The sequence below is a fragment of the Pygocentrus nattereri genome, chromosome 12 (assembly GCF_015220715.1).
Source record: "Pygocentrus nattereri isolate fPygNat1 chromosome 12, fPygNat1.pri, whole genome shotgun sequence".
In the NCBI taxonomy this organism is placed as follows: Eukaryota; Metazoa; Chordata; class Actinopteri; order Characiformes; family Serrasalmidae; genus Pygocentrus; species Pygocentrus nattereri.
In genome coordinates, this window is record NC_051222.1 from 6,332,956 (window position 1) to 6,349,871 (window position 16,916).

The following is a 16,916-nucleotide window of genomic DNA, read 5'->3' on the forward strand; positions in this document are numbered from 1 at the left end:
TGGGAGCCCAATATTTGATTACCCAGCCTATTGGGAGCCCAATATTTGATTACCCAGCCTATTGGGAGCCCAATATTTGATTACCCAGCCTATTGGGAGCCCAATATTTGATTACCCAGCCTATTGGGAGCCCAATATTTGAGAAACCTGTCTATTGGGAGCCCAATATTTGATAAACCAGTCTATTGGGAGCCCAATATTTGATTACCCAGCCTATTGGGAGCCCAATATTTGATTACCCAGCCTATTGGGAGCCCAATATTTGATTACCCAGCCTATTGGGAGCCCAATATTTGATTACCCAGCCTATTGGGAGCCCAATATTTGATTACCCAGCCTATTGGGAGCCCAATATTTGAGAAACCTGTCTATTGGGAGCCCAATATTTGATAAACCAGTCTATTGGGAGCCCAATATTTGAGAAACCCTGTCTATTGGGAGCCCAATATGTGATAAACCAGTCTATTGGGAGCCCAATATTTGTTAAACCCTGTCTATTTGGAGCCCAATATGTGATAAACCAGTCTATTGGGAGCCCAATATTTGTTAAACCCTGTCTATTTGGAGCCCAATATTTGAGAAACCCTGTCTATTGGGAGCCCAATATTTGCTAAACCCTGTCTATTGGGAGCCCAATATTTGTTAAACCCTGTCTATTTGGAGCCTAATATTTGCTAAACCAGTCTATTGGGAGCACATTATTTGTTAAAGTCAGTCATTTTGTAAATAATGTTATTTTTTCCTTTGTACAAATGAATAAGACAATAAACATAATGTCTACTTGTTGTGTGTATAGGAGAGTCAATTACAAAAACTACATCAACATGCTAACTATTATACATACATTTCTATCACTTATCAGCTACATTAGCCTTGAAGCTCCAGTGCAAAACTAAAGAAGCAAACTGCAGACACCTGTCTTGGCTGACTGACTATCATTTTTAATGGTATGGGGAACATTATTCTTTGTTATAGAAATGATCTACAGATGCAGGTAAATTGGAGGTAAAATGGCCTTAAGAAGCACTTCTGTAGATACTTACTGGCCCATGGCAGGTCAGGGTTTTATCTCCAGCTTTTTCACACTGGCTGTCACACTCCACACACACCGAACCATTGGCAAACTCCCGAACATCTCTGAAAAGCACACACGGTCAGTTTTAGTAATGTTCCAAGACCCGTAATGAAGATATGCACATTTTGCTTTTCCTATGTTATACTGTGTAGATGAGATCTTGAGGCCTCTAGAAGAAACTGCCTTCAAGATCAATTTAAGCCAAAATATTATAAGACAAAATGTGATTTTCTATCATGCTAACACGGCTAATAAAAATAAAAGCTTGGTCAGCATGAACATGTTGTAATGTCATGGAGCGATGATGAGGCGGACGCATATGTGGAGATAAGATTTATTCGGGGCAAATCCAACATCAGGGTCAAGACGGTCCAGGGTCAAGGAGCCAACACGGAGAGATAGGGGTACAGACACAATACAGAAACACAGAACAAACACAACAGAAGCCGGAAGAAAACAATCACCAAACAATACCAAACAGTACCATACCAAACACTACAAAGACCAGCTACCTAACTTGGGAAAACACAGGGCTTAAATACAACAGGGATGACGAGAGACAACAAGACACAGGTGGCAAACACAGGTGGTTACAATCAAGGGCGGAGTCTAGAAACAAGGGGGCAGGACAGGGAAGAATTAAAACAAAAAGCACATGGCCAAGTAAAAAAAAAGCACATGGATAACTGGGAGGGGCCAACTGTGACACTTACTCAACACTAGCTTCTACCAACTTTCAGAAAATGTAGCGTCTTTCACGTTTGACATTTGTTCTTTGAGGTAGATCTTAGAGAACTGTCACACTGAAATTCAGAGTCAAATTTAGCTTACCGTAGCTAAATTTACAATAAAGGCTAACTAGCCTTTCAGTGGTTATCATTCAAATGCAACTTTAAAATGTTGTGTTTGTTGCTTGTTGTTCTTTAAGGTAGTCCTCAGAAAAATAAGTCTAGTTAAGTGTCTAATATCAATGAAAGATAGTAGGAGCCAGTAAGCATTCAGCATGAACTTATTCCATAACTACTAACAAGCTACTGCAAGTTTCATTTCAATTAACAAGTTTAATTTACTTAATTGTTTAAAACGGACCTTAAAACAAGTCACCAAAATGTAGCTAGCACTGAGTATGTTGACTGAACAGGCAGAACATCATGACCACCAGCTGTACTTTGTAGTTCTACAGTTACAGACTGTAGTCCATCTGTTTCTCTGATACTCTGTTACATTGTTCTTCAGTGGTCAGGACCCCCATGGACCCTCACAGAGCAGGTCCTATTTGGATGGTGGGTCATTCTCAGCACCATAGTAACACTGATGTGGTGGTGGGGTGTTAGTGTATGTTGTGATGGTACGAGTGGATCAGACACAGCAGTGCTGCTTAGTGTATAGTTTATCATTCATCTTTGCAGGGTTAGCTGTAATTTGATGTTCATACACACACACACACACACACTCACCCACTGTAGAGGTTGCAGGACTTCACACAGGTTCTGCCTCGACTGTAGAACCTGCAGGACAGACATTGATCTGGACTGGGACCCCAACATCCAGCTTCTGAACACAGCTTATCACACACCATCCGCTCATGAGCTGTCAAACACACACACACACACACACACACACACACACACACACACAAACACACAAACCTAAGAAATCTAGTAGTAATAAAAGTAATAGTAGCATCACTGAATAATTGAAAGCAGGCAGTTAATACAACGCAGTGGCAATATAGGGGGCCAAGCACTCTCACTGCATTCTCGTGGGTCCTTGTTGCTCTTGATAAGGGCTCTCTGACCACTGGTGCGGAACAGGCCGGTCCAGTTCACTGTGTTGTAGTAGCACAGCTGGCTGTTGTTGGTGATGTAGACATTTCCTGCACTGATCTCCTGCAGGGACTGGAACTGAAGGGAGGTGATCCAGCGCTGCTTCAGGATCAGCAGAGAGATCCCACTGGAGGAATGAAGTAAAAACTGTTAACATGAACGGGAATTGTAAGGCAAAGTCTGAGAGTAGTAGTTAGCAGCAACGAGAGGGGGGGAAAGACGGGCATAACAACGGGTCAATTCCCAAATTGTTACATTCACTTTTAATATTAATACTGCATTGTTGGTGCTTTCATGATGTCACCTCAGGAAAAATTTGTTAATGTCCGATAATAATCTATGACGATAATTATGGCCGAGAAAACTTATGAACAATGAGTATGTAAAGAACATTAGTGTTATTGGCAAAGCAATGGCTTATAGAACTGTTGGTGTGCAAGTAATATTCGTAAGTTTTAATTATACACCACCTTTTAAACTCAAGCTCTCTTTACAATTAACCAATGTTTGCTGATATGGCCAAACTGTCCATATGGCTCTTCAAAGATTTCATGTCATTCACTACTGTAAGATTTATACTGCAAAGTGTCCGTAAGTGCACATTTTGGATAAGATAAAATTATCTCAAACACGCTCAGCAAACAGGTATGGTTTCACAAGGAACAGTGTTGGCCAGTAGTTGTATTACTGGATCTCTGTGTACATTCTTTAAGTTCTCCGGCCCCTAATGCCACTCCTGGACATCTTGGTGGTCAGGATGACCGAGTGGTTTAAGGTGCTGCGTTCAAGTTGCAGTCTCCCCTGGAGGCATGGCCTCAAATCCCACTTCTGACATGCTTTGGGGGCAGTCGTGGGCTGCGGGTTAGGGAACGAGCCCCTGCAACTGGAAGTGCCCTTGATCAAGACACCCAGCTCCCAACTGCTACCTGGGCGCTGCAGATAGTGCTGCCCACTGCTCCAGGCAAGTGTGCTCACTGCCCTCTAGTGTGTGTGTGTTCACTAGCGTGTATGTAGTGTTTCTCTACACTGCTTCCAACCTTCTGAGTGGTATGTGTGTTAAAATCCCGAGAAAACATGAAATTCCATCACCACTTGACGAATATAAATGCATATTGCCAAAAATAAATATAAAATAAATGATTCAAAAAGGAGACACTCTTTGATGTGATGAGATCAGGGAATGTAAACCAGCAATAAAAACAGCATATTAATCAAAGGAGGTCTTTCAGTGCATCAAAGGGGCCGTTTGAAGGCAAGGGTTTCAGGAGAAGGCCCGAGCAAGACAAACTGCTTCATTAATATGATCAGCACAGGGGTCTTTGCTTTCCAGGCTGCTCTGGAGAAAAGCCAGAATGCCTCTGGATGGAGCGAAGTGGCTTTGAATTCACAGGGCTCAGTGGATGAGCGACGTGCTCTGGATATGAACCCACCGATCTGATATGAAGAACTGTACTGAATCATATCTAAGTTAGACTAATAACAAGTTATGTTAATGGTACTAGGAGTTATGCAGTAATCTGCGCAGTATGGCTACAGCCAGAGATGTGAAGGATGGTGTTAGTTACCCACACGTCTTTGCTGTAGATCAACATAGATCGCTATGCTTTGCTGAGTATATATTTTTTATGTCCGGTTTCAGTTTTGTGGTTTTAGTGTTTGTGATAGGCAAGATAGCCAGCTTGCTAACTGCTATGTTACCTCCTTGGCTAACTGCAGCTGCACACAAGTTACCTCACTGTCACAAACTCTGCCGTGGTCTTCGCCTTTTCGCTGCAGATCTGGGTGCATTATTTACCCCTACCCCTTGTTTTCGAGCGTCACCTAGCACCTTGGGACTGAGTTACAAGGGGCAGTGGTTGAAATCTTCCCTACAAAATGGGATCCTTAAATAAAAAGAGCATCACTTCATTACCAGCTACTTGTGCTGCTCTGTAGACGACCCTGTCGGTCTGCAGTGATGGCAGGGGAGGGTAAAGTTCAGCTGGCTTTAGTTACATTTAGGGCATCTTTAGTCATATGAAGCTGAAGTCAGCTATTCACCAGCTTCTCGTTTGAATTTTTCCGTTCCACCTTACATGGAGCAGCAGTTACATTCTGGCACTTGAGGTGTTGGACTATTTAAGGTGGAACAGGAAAATTAGCTAGCTAGTAAATTACTAGCGATTTTTAAGCTTGTTATGAAGAAAAATACCGTAATACACTGGAATGACATTAAAGTAAGATAAAGTTCTCTTGTTCAGCCACCTTGCCGGTTGAAAAACCTCCGTTTGGAGGGTCTTGCAGCCCTAACACTTCAACCTACCCCTCTATTTCAACAGCAATCAGGACACCCTACCCCCTAGGTGTGAACAGGCAAAACAGATGGGCTGCGAGGGGTGAAATGGGAATGGGCATATGTGTTATAAAGTCAGATATAAAGTCTCATACTGCTTCTGGAAATGTATTTTATCTAAGTCTAGTTTCTTAGACTAATTTAGAGCGTCTTCTGCGCTCACGTTTGCACTGAAAAACGTCATTCCGCACAAATGTTGGCACAGCGACTGTGGCGTTGGAGAAAATGGGTGATAATCAGAGGACAGCATTAGCAGTGTAGACTTAAGGTGGAAAAAGGAGGATGCTCTGTATCCTTTGGTTTTCGTTGTATAAAATCGCCTGGGATTCAACAGCGAGATGTTTGGCATTGATAACTCACTAAAAAACGAACATTTGGTATATTTCATGCTGTTGTTGATGGCGAAAGTTGGTAAAATGTACTTCTTGGTGAAACTTTCCACTCACTGCTGCGATCTGTGCAACATTGCTAGTTGCAGTGGCTATGTTGAAAAAAACTAAATATCCAGTTTGCCTTCATCTACCACTAACATGTGAGTGCAGCAAGTCGGACAACTGTGCATGCCAATTTAAATGGAGTAACATCGAGTAATTACTTAATAATATATGCTCAATTTATGCTCATTAACTTTTCAATTGTCAACAGTTCATTTAAATTCTATAAATATTTGTATAGCACTTTTTACACAGACATTGCAGCTGTGGGTCTAGACACCCACATGTCCCCTGCTGAACACTGTAAGTGTACACCTTTTACCTGTACAGGGATCTCCCCCCGATCGTAGCTAGGCTGGAAAAGACCCCAAAGTTCGTCATGTTCTCCGGCCATGACTGGATGTTCAAAAATCCTGAGATGACAAGAGAGTGCAAAATCAATTCACTGTTAGACAACGGTCCAAAAAATATACTGGGAGAAATGATCCAAAACATCTATACATCTGCTGCACAGTTCGTGTTGGTCATCCTCTAGTCCTTCATCAGTGGTCACAGGACGCTGTTGGCTGGATGGTTTTGGTTGGTGGACTATTCTCAGTCCAGCAGAGACACTGAGGTGTTTAAAAACTCCAGCAGCACTGCTGTGTCTGATCCACTCGTACCAGCACAACACACACCTTAGTGTTACTGCAGAATGAATGATCCACCACCCAGAACCATAGCATGATCACCATAGTACCTGCTCTGTGAGGGTCCATGGGGGTCCTGACCACTGAAGAACAGGGTAACAGAGTATCAGAGAAACAGATGGACTACAGTCTGTAACTGTAGAACTACAGAGTGCAGCTATACAGAAAGTGGAGCTGATAAAGTGGACAGTGAGCGCAGAAACAAGGAGGTGGTCATGATGTTACGCCTGATCAGCTTCTTTTTCTTGTTCTATAATCCCAAAACTGGAAAGAAAGTCTATTATTTTCAACTGACGAATGAAAAAAAAGATCATAATCCTAGTTAACGATGAATTTTAATGCCATCAACCATAATTTTGTTTTTAATGATCGACAGTGCGGCCTATATATGAAGAAGCGATGCCATCGCTCTTTCCTCCTGCCAGCATTTTCATCATGAAGCGACTGTTTTACTTCATTAGCTATTTGGCACACCCCGCAGTGCGGGTTGGAAGTGACAAAGCGCTTTAATATGAGGAACGGCTCATTGTTGTGCTGTATTTGCTTTTGTATTTCATCATGCAAATTAATATTTCCCTTCACCAAAAGCGCAAATACACGACGGCGGATGTTCAAAGACTAAGGAGGTGGAAACTCATAAATGAAGAAGTGATAGATCTCACTCTGAATGAGTGTGCACACATGAGTGATTGCTAGCTTACACATAGAAACACACTGTTTCAGTGCTTCTTGGTATCTGCTTTGAAAGATAAAGGAGATCTATTTACATGGGGCGTTGGACACCCTGTTCTGGCATTAAAGAGTGACCGTCATGAATTACAGAGACCACCCTTAGCTTCAGAGAAGGTCCAGGTCCAGAGAAAAACAGGACTTTTAACTACCATGCCAACACTTGGATGACCATCAAGACTGTCCCCATCAGATTAGCAAACCTCAGCAAGTCCTGTTTATCAAACCATGCAGCTGATGTTCTCAGAACAATGGACTGTCCATCCTGGAGTCCAGATCTAAACATCACTGAATGTGCTTGTGTTGAGGCGAAAGGAACAAACAAAAAAGTCTTATGAAAAGAAAAGTCTCATGAAGACTCCTATGGACTCCTATAGCTCACCTGTGATTTCTCTGACAGTGCGGAAGACGTTGAGGCGCTCAGGGTCCAAGGCTGCGATTCCATGGTACATATCTCTGAATGAAGAGAGATAACAGATGCTATAAAGGTGTGTATTTAGTGCTTTGTGGTTGGGACCAGTTCTCCTCAGAATGATGGAATATTTTGAGGATGTTTGGTTCCCCACTATAAAAAAAAGGCTCTCTGTAAAGACGGCTGATGTATTATGTAATGAAAAACGGGAAAATGCAATTATTAGCGTCGGAAATTTGGAATTACAGCTGTTGATTGAAGCCGATAACCACCACATTTTGGCTGTAGCATTCGTATTCTTTTCCAGCAAACAACACACCTTCAAATAAACTTCTGAGCAGAAGCTCCATAATAAAAGTCCACTAGACTGCTAATGTTACATTCACCTGGCACTGAAACTTACTCTGGATGAAAGTATATGCTCAGTGTTTAAATGATGACAACATCTATGTAAATGTGTTCAGTGACCCACCTTTAGGTTTAATTTGATGCTCCAAACAATTCAAATATGGATTAGTGCACAAGGGGTGGGCATCTCAGTCGAATTTGATGTTTGAAATTTGTAAGGTGCAAGATATTCCAAAAAACACCCCCAAAGAACTTTACACAATGAAAAATATTCCAATCTAGTCTTCAGAAAAAAGACAAACATTTATCTGTTACCTCAACTAATGCTACGAGCCGAGCCGTTTCACCCCAAACTGTTCACCCCAGAAACAGTTAGTTACCTGATACCAGATGTGACAAACCCACTAAATGATGCTACCAGTTTTATCCCATCTTGAGCCTAAAATGAACTTGAGCTTCTTGTTTATCCGTTCTGCTACATTTCCTATGTGCTGTAGCTACACCGGTATTATCTGCTTCCTTCATCGATCTAAACAGATTAAAACTCAAGACGTAGGCTCTGGACTGCCTCCTGGTGGAGTACATATTTCGGGCATCTCACGGTTCTCAAATGTGAGACATATCATAATGTTAAGCACAAGCTTATTTGCTTTCAATTCCCAATTTTCTTGACTCGCATTCCAGGCTAAAACGATCTTTTGTTCGAGGTTAAGGTCAGGATTGGGTTATGACTATAGCAGCATCTACAACCATTCAAACTTATGGGGAAAAAAAACACCACCACAAAAAAAGACGACACTACACAGATGTGGGTGTGCGTTCTACGCAGAGAAGGCTGGTGGAATGAAGACTCTACCAAATCCCAGATGAAATCAGCTGACTGCACTGCTGCATGGCACATAACTGCTCCATCAAGCTGGCCTAATATTTACTTCATCTACTTTAAGTCTGGGGCCAGCATTGCAAATTGCTACCCACAGGGACTACAGCAGAAACAGTATAACTGAGGAACAACCTCAATTTTTGAGAACTAAACATTTGCACTGCAAATCCCAAGAGGGCTGCTGCTGTATCAGCCAATGGAGTCTAGCACACTTTTGGGAAATCTCTTGCATCTAGAGTCATTTATAACACTGTGTACCGAAAAATGTATGACAGTGAACCAACAGAAACCTCAGAAGACGACACAGTGAGGTTCAGTGAGCCCCCACCCTTTAATCCCAGTGACGAGGAAGATCAGGTTGCCATTGATCTTGGTGCAGTTGACAAACTTGTCAATGTTGCTGGAGTCCACCGTCTGGGCCATCTGTAAACTGCCTGTGCCGATGCCATCGCACACTGTGAACCAGACATAACACAGACAAACAACAAGAGCAGGCTTAGGCACAGCCTGAGAAAACATGACCAGTTATCTCACGTTAAAAAATACTAAAACAGCCAAACTTCAGATAGAGCACCCCACTGGTTGCCTCATGCTGTGGTGATTTTTCTGGGTTGTGTTGCATGTCTAATGGCTAATTGCCTTTTAAACAGTCAAAAAATGTTCATTGATTCTTCTATTAGTTGGTTTTATGCTACAAAAGAGTTATTTCAACAGATGTGAGTGTCTTTAGATGATACTATGAAATATACTTATATTTGAAATTATATGTGTCACTGTTTAATGGAAGGGTGGCACGGTAGCATGGTGGGTAGCGCCCGGGTTCAATTCCCCCGGCTGGGTGACCAGGGCCCTTTCTGCGTGGAGTTTGGATGTTCTCCCGGTGTCTGTGTGGGTTTCCTCTGGGTTCTCCGCCCCCCGCCCCCCCAGTCAAAAACATGCAGTCAGGCCAACTGGACATGGTAAATTGCCCTTAGGTGAGTGTGAATGTATGTTTCTGTCTCTCTGCCCTGCATTGGACTGGCGACCTGTCCAGGGTGTATCCTGCCTTCTGCCCGATGACCGCTGGGATAGGCCCCAGCACCCCCCATGACCCAGAAGGAGTAGTGGTTTGGAAGATGTGTGTTTAATGGAAGGTAATGTTACATATTTTAAGCAATTGTGAGCCATTTCTTCTGGTCCATTCATCATGACTTTTTCACATAGCTGACATGATAGACAGACAGACAGACAGACAGACAGACAGACAGATAGATAGATAGATAGATAGGCTGAATCAAGATCAGCCAACATTGCTGATTAAAATACACACTAATTATTATAATAAACATTAATAGAATAGAATAGATGCTTATTCAAAGGTTCTTTAGTAAAGAAAGTTGTTCTATATAGAACCATTAACACCCAAAGAACCCTTTGCATGATTAAACATTTCTCTGCATTGGTTCTTCAGATTAATGGAGAATGTGCTGCAGATGGTTCTATATAGCACCAGAACACGTTCTTCAACTGTTACAAGCTTGACATCGTAACCATAGCAGAACCCTTTATGGTGTTATCCAGAACCTTTTTTCAAATAAAGTGCTACATAGAACCATCTACAGCACATTCTCCATCAATCTGAAGAAGGCTTTCATGGTGCAGAGAAAGCTTTAGTCATGCCTTGGATTCTTTGAGTATTAATGGTTGTACAGTATATAGAACCATTTTCCTTACTAAAGAACCCTTGAAAAACCATCTTTTTTTAAGAGTGTAGCTTAATCTGAAACCTGATCAATCCCTAATTAATTGCCACAATTACAGGTCCTCTTACTCCAGGCCACAGGACCGTACGCTTCTATCATTTCTATTAAGTATGGTTTACAAAAGCTCCGTAAGCTCTACTGACATCAGCCCATGCCTGCAAACTGTTGTCTTCACTTCTGGGGCAAATGCTCTCTAATTGGGAGACAGAGAATGGTGGATCTTCACCTTTAGGGCAGATGTCAGTGCACGGGATGCACATTTTGATGCGGTTCTCCTCCACCTCCATCTTGTTGCTTGGGCAGGCTCGCACACAGGAGCTGTGGTCCACCACAAAGTTGTCTGTGGGAGGAAAGTAGCAGAGCTTCTCAGGATTAAGTGCCTTTTCCACATTTTATTTTCCTTCTTGTCCCATTTTTCTACAGAGTGCCTAAGGGGCCGTGGTAAAAAAAAAAGAATGACTTTGCATTACAATGCAAAAGCTGTGCTCAGACATGAAGCAGCTCAGTGAATTGCACGTTGATCTGGGATTGAAATATAAAGATAGTGTCGTTTCTCAGAATCAAACATGATTCTGCTGTTAGTGACGCAAACTGAAACTGAGACTGAGTTTCCTCGTACAGTAAACGTTACATTTACAGACACTGAGGAGAACAATAGCTGAATAAACTCAGCACAGACTGGTGAAACTGGGAAAGCAGTTTAGCTATGCTATAAACAAAGCTCTAATGTAGGCACTGTCATTGGGCACCTCTGGTCCTACGTTTACTTGATGTGTTACGGGCATATATTTTGCGGGGGAACTCAAATCCCTGAGGGGTATTCTTCAACTATTCTTTATCATTTAAAATTAAGATGCTGTTTTGGTTCCTTTGAGTCGGATATATGTAAATACACAGAATAAACAGCAGTGATGCGGGGATGGGGGGGGGGGGGGTTTGGGGGGGTCGTGTTTGGGGTTACTTTCAAATGTGTGGATGTGGTGGTCCATTTGCTTCCTGGCAGCCAGAAACAGAACAACATTTAACCATTTTTTCCCACTCCAATAACAGACTGTATGCAGTAACGACACTCTTTATCACTTCAGTGAGAATCAGCAGAGCCTTTTAGTACAAAGAGCTAAACTACTATAGGTTGAATGAGTGGGCATATGTCAATTTATTCATAGATTTGACATTACAATCACAATGAATGGGCTGTTTTGCAGCTTAGTTCCCATATATGCATGATATAAGCCAACATTCTTCATCAACCCTCCTAGACCCTCTGGAAACAAACCCCCCCCCCCCCCTACCTACTACTAATGAATCTATTCCAGCCAATTAAGGACTTCTGAAGAAGTTAACTATATGGAGCAGGTGTGGCAGAATGTGGTTGGAACTAGACTTCACAGGAAGGAAGATCTCCAGGACTAGGATTGGTGACCACTGATACAGAACGGTATGTTCTGAAACTTTTCCAGTGTTTACTGCAGTGCATCAAGCTCAATTTCGGCAAAGCAAGGACAATTTGCTTTCACATGATACAGGCCACTGAAAAACATCAACAGAACATCCCAAACTGATTTTATAGCAGTAATATCATCAACCAATTTACAGAGCCACACTAAACACAGGAAAACTTCATTACAATTTGTAATGTATCTCATGTTTGGACGTTGTACGCTCACTCACGTGGGCATTTCTTGACGCAGAATGCTCCATAGGTGTATTTGGCTTTGGGATTGTGTTCGAGCTGGAAGGTCGTTGGGTTGTAGACAAAAGGTTGAGGACACTGTGTCACACAAGCCCCGCTGTCGTTGAAGTTGGTGCAAGCCTGAAGAGCAAAGCAAGAGACACATCGGTTTCCTCAAGCCTGAATTTCGCAGTTCATCAACGGCAGACTCCAAGCCATTAGTCACATTTGTGAGTTATAATTAAAACTTTCTGTTGGAGGGACTACAAACATAAGGTTGAGTTCAACGCCGCTCCTGGCAGCATCAACACAATTGCAGCCATCGATCCAAGTCGTTATGCCAAGGGGTGAAATGCAACTCTAATTAAAAACTCTTGGCAGATGCTGCACATAATCAACTGTTGAAAGCAACAATAACTAAAAAAACACTGGTAATTTTTCCAAAGTTCAAGCGCTGATATTAACAAACAGATGCAGACAATGTGTGACAAATAACAACAGAGTTATAAAATAGATAATAATAGAATTGGGGTGGGTGGGGGGGGGCATTAGGGACATTGTTCATTATCTAAATCCATGAAAAATGAAAACATACATCTACAGAAGCTGCCATCCCTACACTGAAGTCGCCATTAAGGTCCTATATGGCCTTTTGGATGAGTACTGCCTCATTACTTCTGCATTATTTGTATGAGTTATTGAAGCTTCCTGGATTTCCAGTGAGAAATAGTGGCTCAGAACTAAAGTCACGGGGACGTCCCTAAAACTGTAGAATGTGGGCTAATCCAAATCACCATGAAAACCTAGTTTGCAGTTCGCTACGAGCTTCGGATTGCAGTGGGAAAAAAGTGAGGCACAAATGTTGGCCTACAAAGCAGTCGGTGTCTTTGGGTCCAGAGCAGCCTCCAGCGCACTCTCGGTGGCAGCAGTCGCTGACGTAGGGACCGAAACAGCGGCCGTCACACTGCTCAGCACAGACTGTTTTCGTTACTGAAACAAACACACACACGACATAACATTTACAACTATGCATGGCACACAGCCTTCATTAGTGACAGCATTCGCTGCTGGAGTTTACTGTCACTTTCTGACCACAGAGCCACTATCCACTACTGGATGGATATCTTCGTTAGTTGACCGCTCTTAACCAAGCAGTGGCAGTGTTGAAACCTTCCCGTACTCATGCATTCATAGTAGCACCGAACATACTTCCAAGCCACTTCACCACATCTGGTCAACAGCATTGTTGTAGTCAGAAACTGACTAAGGATAAATGAGATAGAGGAGGGCTGATAAAATAACATTTCCAGTCCAGTTGTGCCTCTTAATAGCAGCAAAGACTCTGAAAAGTAGTCACTGTCCAGGATAAAACTGCATTAGAGAACCGGTCAGTGAGGCTTTCTTTTACACAGTGCCCTAAATTCTAGATCATGACCAGGTAAGCGTGATTAGATAATCGCGTTGGACAACATGACGGTGAGTTTAAAGGCAGTTGAACTGAATTACCCTGAAATGTTAAACAAATTTTAGACATAAACTAAGTGTGGGGTACAATCTCCCTAAATTATCGTGCCAATTTGAAACGAACTGATCAGGTTATATTCTACATGTGGTGAAAAAAATATGTTATAGGATTCTAGGAACATATTTGATACAGCGAGGAACATTCAGGGCCTTCTAGACCTTCAAAAAAGGGTTTTCCCCCCAAAAGCATGTATTGAAACTTCAATAAGAATAGCAGAAGTGCTCTTATTTCATTCTTAGGCTTTGAATTGAATCAACATCTTGAAATGCCCAGCAGAAAATTTTTAAGCAACACTTCTTTCTCTAGGTACAGTCAAGCTATAGCTCTCCTATTTCTTAGGCCTTTAGACCTTTAAAAGCCCTAATATGTCAGATTAATTAGCAACATAATTAGGAAGTAATAGAGAAGTCCACCAATCCCATTTTACAGTGGGACCACGTCCACCCACTATCTAGAACCTACAGATATAGATATGAAACGCTGACAATTATACAGGGGGATTCCTTTGAAAGAATGTTCTTGATCTGTGTGTAATTGATTGCATTACATGCGATGCTGGAAGTGATCTCTGTTTTCTGCCAGACACATGAAGGTGTACAAGGGGTTTGCACCCAGAAGTCACAATTGGAGATTAAATGTTGTGACGGCTGTCCTGCGCCCACCTCATCACACCGACATAGGGGTATCCCAGATTTGAAGCTCCATATACTGAGGAGCTCATTGCATGTTGTTTCATTCAGATTGCTTCGTCCTAACAAGAGTTATTACAGAATATCTGGGGCCTCTTTCAAGTGAATCTCCCTGTATAATGTCAAGTAATAGTTGAGCATTTATGCCATCATTTTAAAAAATGATGTCTTCAAGTGTTTGTTCACGTACGGTCCAAGTGAGCATTGGGCCTCATTCACCACTATCTTCCAAAGTTGTTTCTTAAATGTGTTGTTGAGAAAGATCCTAAGAAAAAATGGCATGTTCTTAAAGCGTAGAACTGTCCTCAGCTTTTGTGTGTAGATTCTGTTCTTAACTGAGAACAAACCCCAAATAAGAAAACACTGGGGAAGGTCAGAATCTACGTAAAACCTAACCCTGGCACCGACTATCAAAAATGCGACAGAACCCAAGTTCAACATGTTGTGCTGCAGATCCTCTAAACAAAGAAATAAATAAATAAAGAAAAGAAAATAAGCAAACAAAAAGACAAACGAAACGTGTCCCTGCCTACTGCAACCCACCACCTTTGTTCAAGCTGCTTTCCTCTGCAATTACTGTAACTGTTTAACTGCAGGGTGTCAACAGCACAGACCCGAAGCCTTCTATTGGCCTCCACACAAGTCCCTCTGTAACTATCGCCTCCGCAGTGAGCGGGTTATTGACGGAATGAAGACTGTGATTCGGAGAGCCACGGGTCAGGTTTCTGCGGACTGGTATGTGGAAGAAAGAGACAATGACAGAGTGAAGATCTTTCACTCTTTTGGTAGAACAGCTGCCAAGTGGCCTTCTGTTCCCCACTCTCTGTCTATGTTCTGTTCTACAGAATAAAGTCCAGGAGCCATGCTACAGAAACTTCCAATCGCACTCATACTGTAGCTCTCACAGGTTTAGGACTCACAGCTTTGGCACTGGTCTTCCTGATGACCCCAGCAGCGTCCGTTACAGGAACGATGACATCGTCTGCCTGTGGAATGGATCCAACATTATCACTGTGAAATTATATTCATGAATGTGTTCCTCATGATCAGACCAAATGGGTGTATGGATGGATGGATGGACAAATGGACACATAGATGGTTGGGTGTATGAGTCAAAAAATGGATGGATGGATGAACGAATGGATAGATGAATGGATAAATGGTTGAATGGACAGACAGGTGGATGGATGGGTGTCTTGATGGATGGTTTGAAGGACAGACCGATGGATGGATGAATGAATAGAGGGAAGGACAGATGAATGGCTGGGTGGATGGATGGAATGGATGGATGGATGGGTGAATGGACAGGTGGGTGAATGGATGGGCTGTGTGGACAGCTAGATGGACGGATAGGTGTGTGAATGAGTGGGTGGCCAAAGCTTTCTCTTGACATAGTGGAGGCAGTTTAAATACGTTTATGGTAATTTACTACAGAAGAAAGTCATTAACTATAAATGTAAAGATTTACATTAAGATGTTTGAACTTTTCAAATTTAGATATTTTATTTATTTACAGGAAGTGACAAAGGCACATAATGAATATTTGCCTTTTCTTTTGAAGCACGATGTAACAACATTTCTTCATGCAGCATTTATTCCTGGCGCTTTCTTCCCCTTAATCTTGCTGCCATTTGGGTCTAATTGAGTGCCTAATTATGGAGCCCTCTCACTTCTAGGCTTGAGAGTAACCCTCAGCACTTAAACCCCTTTAATGAAGAGTAATTATTTTTTGACAGACTCTGTTTTGTCAGGGAGGCTTCTCTTCCCCCACTCATACACAAACTACTGGCAATCATCTTTCTCCTCGTCCACATCTCACCACACTTCAGGCTGAACCTCTAGAGGTTGGCCACTGACCAGAAGCTTTGGTTGAAAGATTCAAAACTAATATAACACTAACAAAACTAAATTAACATAAGCCAGAAGTCATGTTAGAGTGTGATAAGTCCATTATAGGCCATACTGGCTCCATAAGGAACTACGTACATATATACATACATCTCCACTGTCCAATGAAAACAAGTCTTTCCAAATTCTTATCTTTACAACAAACACTGTTACCCTTCAATGTAAGTCAATGTAAGGATTTTTTTTTCAAGTGATTTTAGAGCAGGGTCTTCTATTTATTTATTAATCTATTTTGGAGCATATGTGTGTTTAGTGGCATTGAAATTTGTCTGTTGACCAGAGGTTGTGTTCCTGACTCAATGACCAATCAAAAGCTATGTTCCTGACCTATAGTCCAATCAGAGATTGTGTTCCTGACCTCTAGACAAATCAGAAGCTGTGTGCCTTACTCAACAACCAATCAGACGCTGTGTTCCTGATCTCTAGACAAATTAGAAGCTGTGTTCCTGACTCAACAACCAACCAGAGGCTGTGTTCCTGACCTCTAGACAAATAAAATATTGTATCCCTGACTCAACGATCAATCAGTGGCTGTGTTCCTGACCTCTAGACCAATCAGAAGTGGTCTTCCTGACTCAATGACCAATCAGAGGCTGTGTTCCTGACCTCTAGACCAATCAGAGGCTGTGTTCCTGACTCAATGAGTAATCAG

The 16,916-nt window shown here is 42.1% G+C and overlaps 1 protein-coding gene across 2 annotated transcripts in view; it reads right to left on the bottom strand.

Annotated features, from left to right (window-relative positions):
• LOC108441681 (receptor tyrosine-protein kinase erbB-4-like) overlaps positions 1 to 16,916 on the bottom strand; it is a 249,159-nt gene that overhangs the window by 47,480 nt on the left and 184,763 nt on the right. For both annotated transcript variants that reach the window (XM_017721334.2, XM_037543609.1), the window contains exons 5-14: positions 15,277 to 15,342; positions 13,014 to 13,132; positions 12,142 to 12,283; positions 10,697 to 10,810; positions 9,057 to 9,183; positions 7,468 to 7,541; positions 5,990 to 6,080; positions 2,829 to 3,028; positions 2,533 to 2,665; positions 1,044 to 1,137 (exon numbers count right to left, since the gene is read on the bottom strand). In XM_017721334.2, coding sequence (XP_017576823.1) covers positions 1,044 to 1,137; positions 2,533 to 2,665; positions 2,829 to 3,028; positions 5,990 to 6,080; positions 7,468 to 7,541; positions 9,057 to 9,183; positions 10,697 to 10,810; positions 12,142 to 12,283; positions 13,014 to 13,132; positions 15,277 to 15,342 — 1,160 coding nt within the window. The remainder of the gene's footprint in view (positions 1 to 1,043; positions 1,138 to 2,532; positions 2,666 to 2,828; positions 3,029 to 5,989; positions 6,081 to 7,467; positions 7,542 to 9,056; positions 9,184 to 10,696; positions 10,811 to 12,141; positions 12,284 to 13,013; positions 13,133 to 15,276; positions 15,343 to 16,916) is intronic.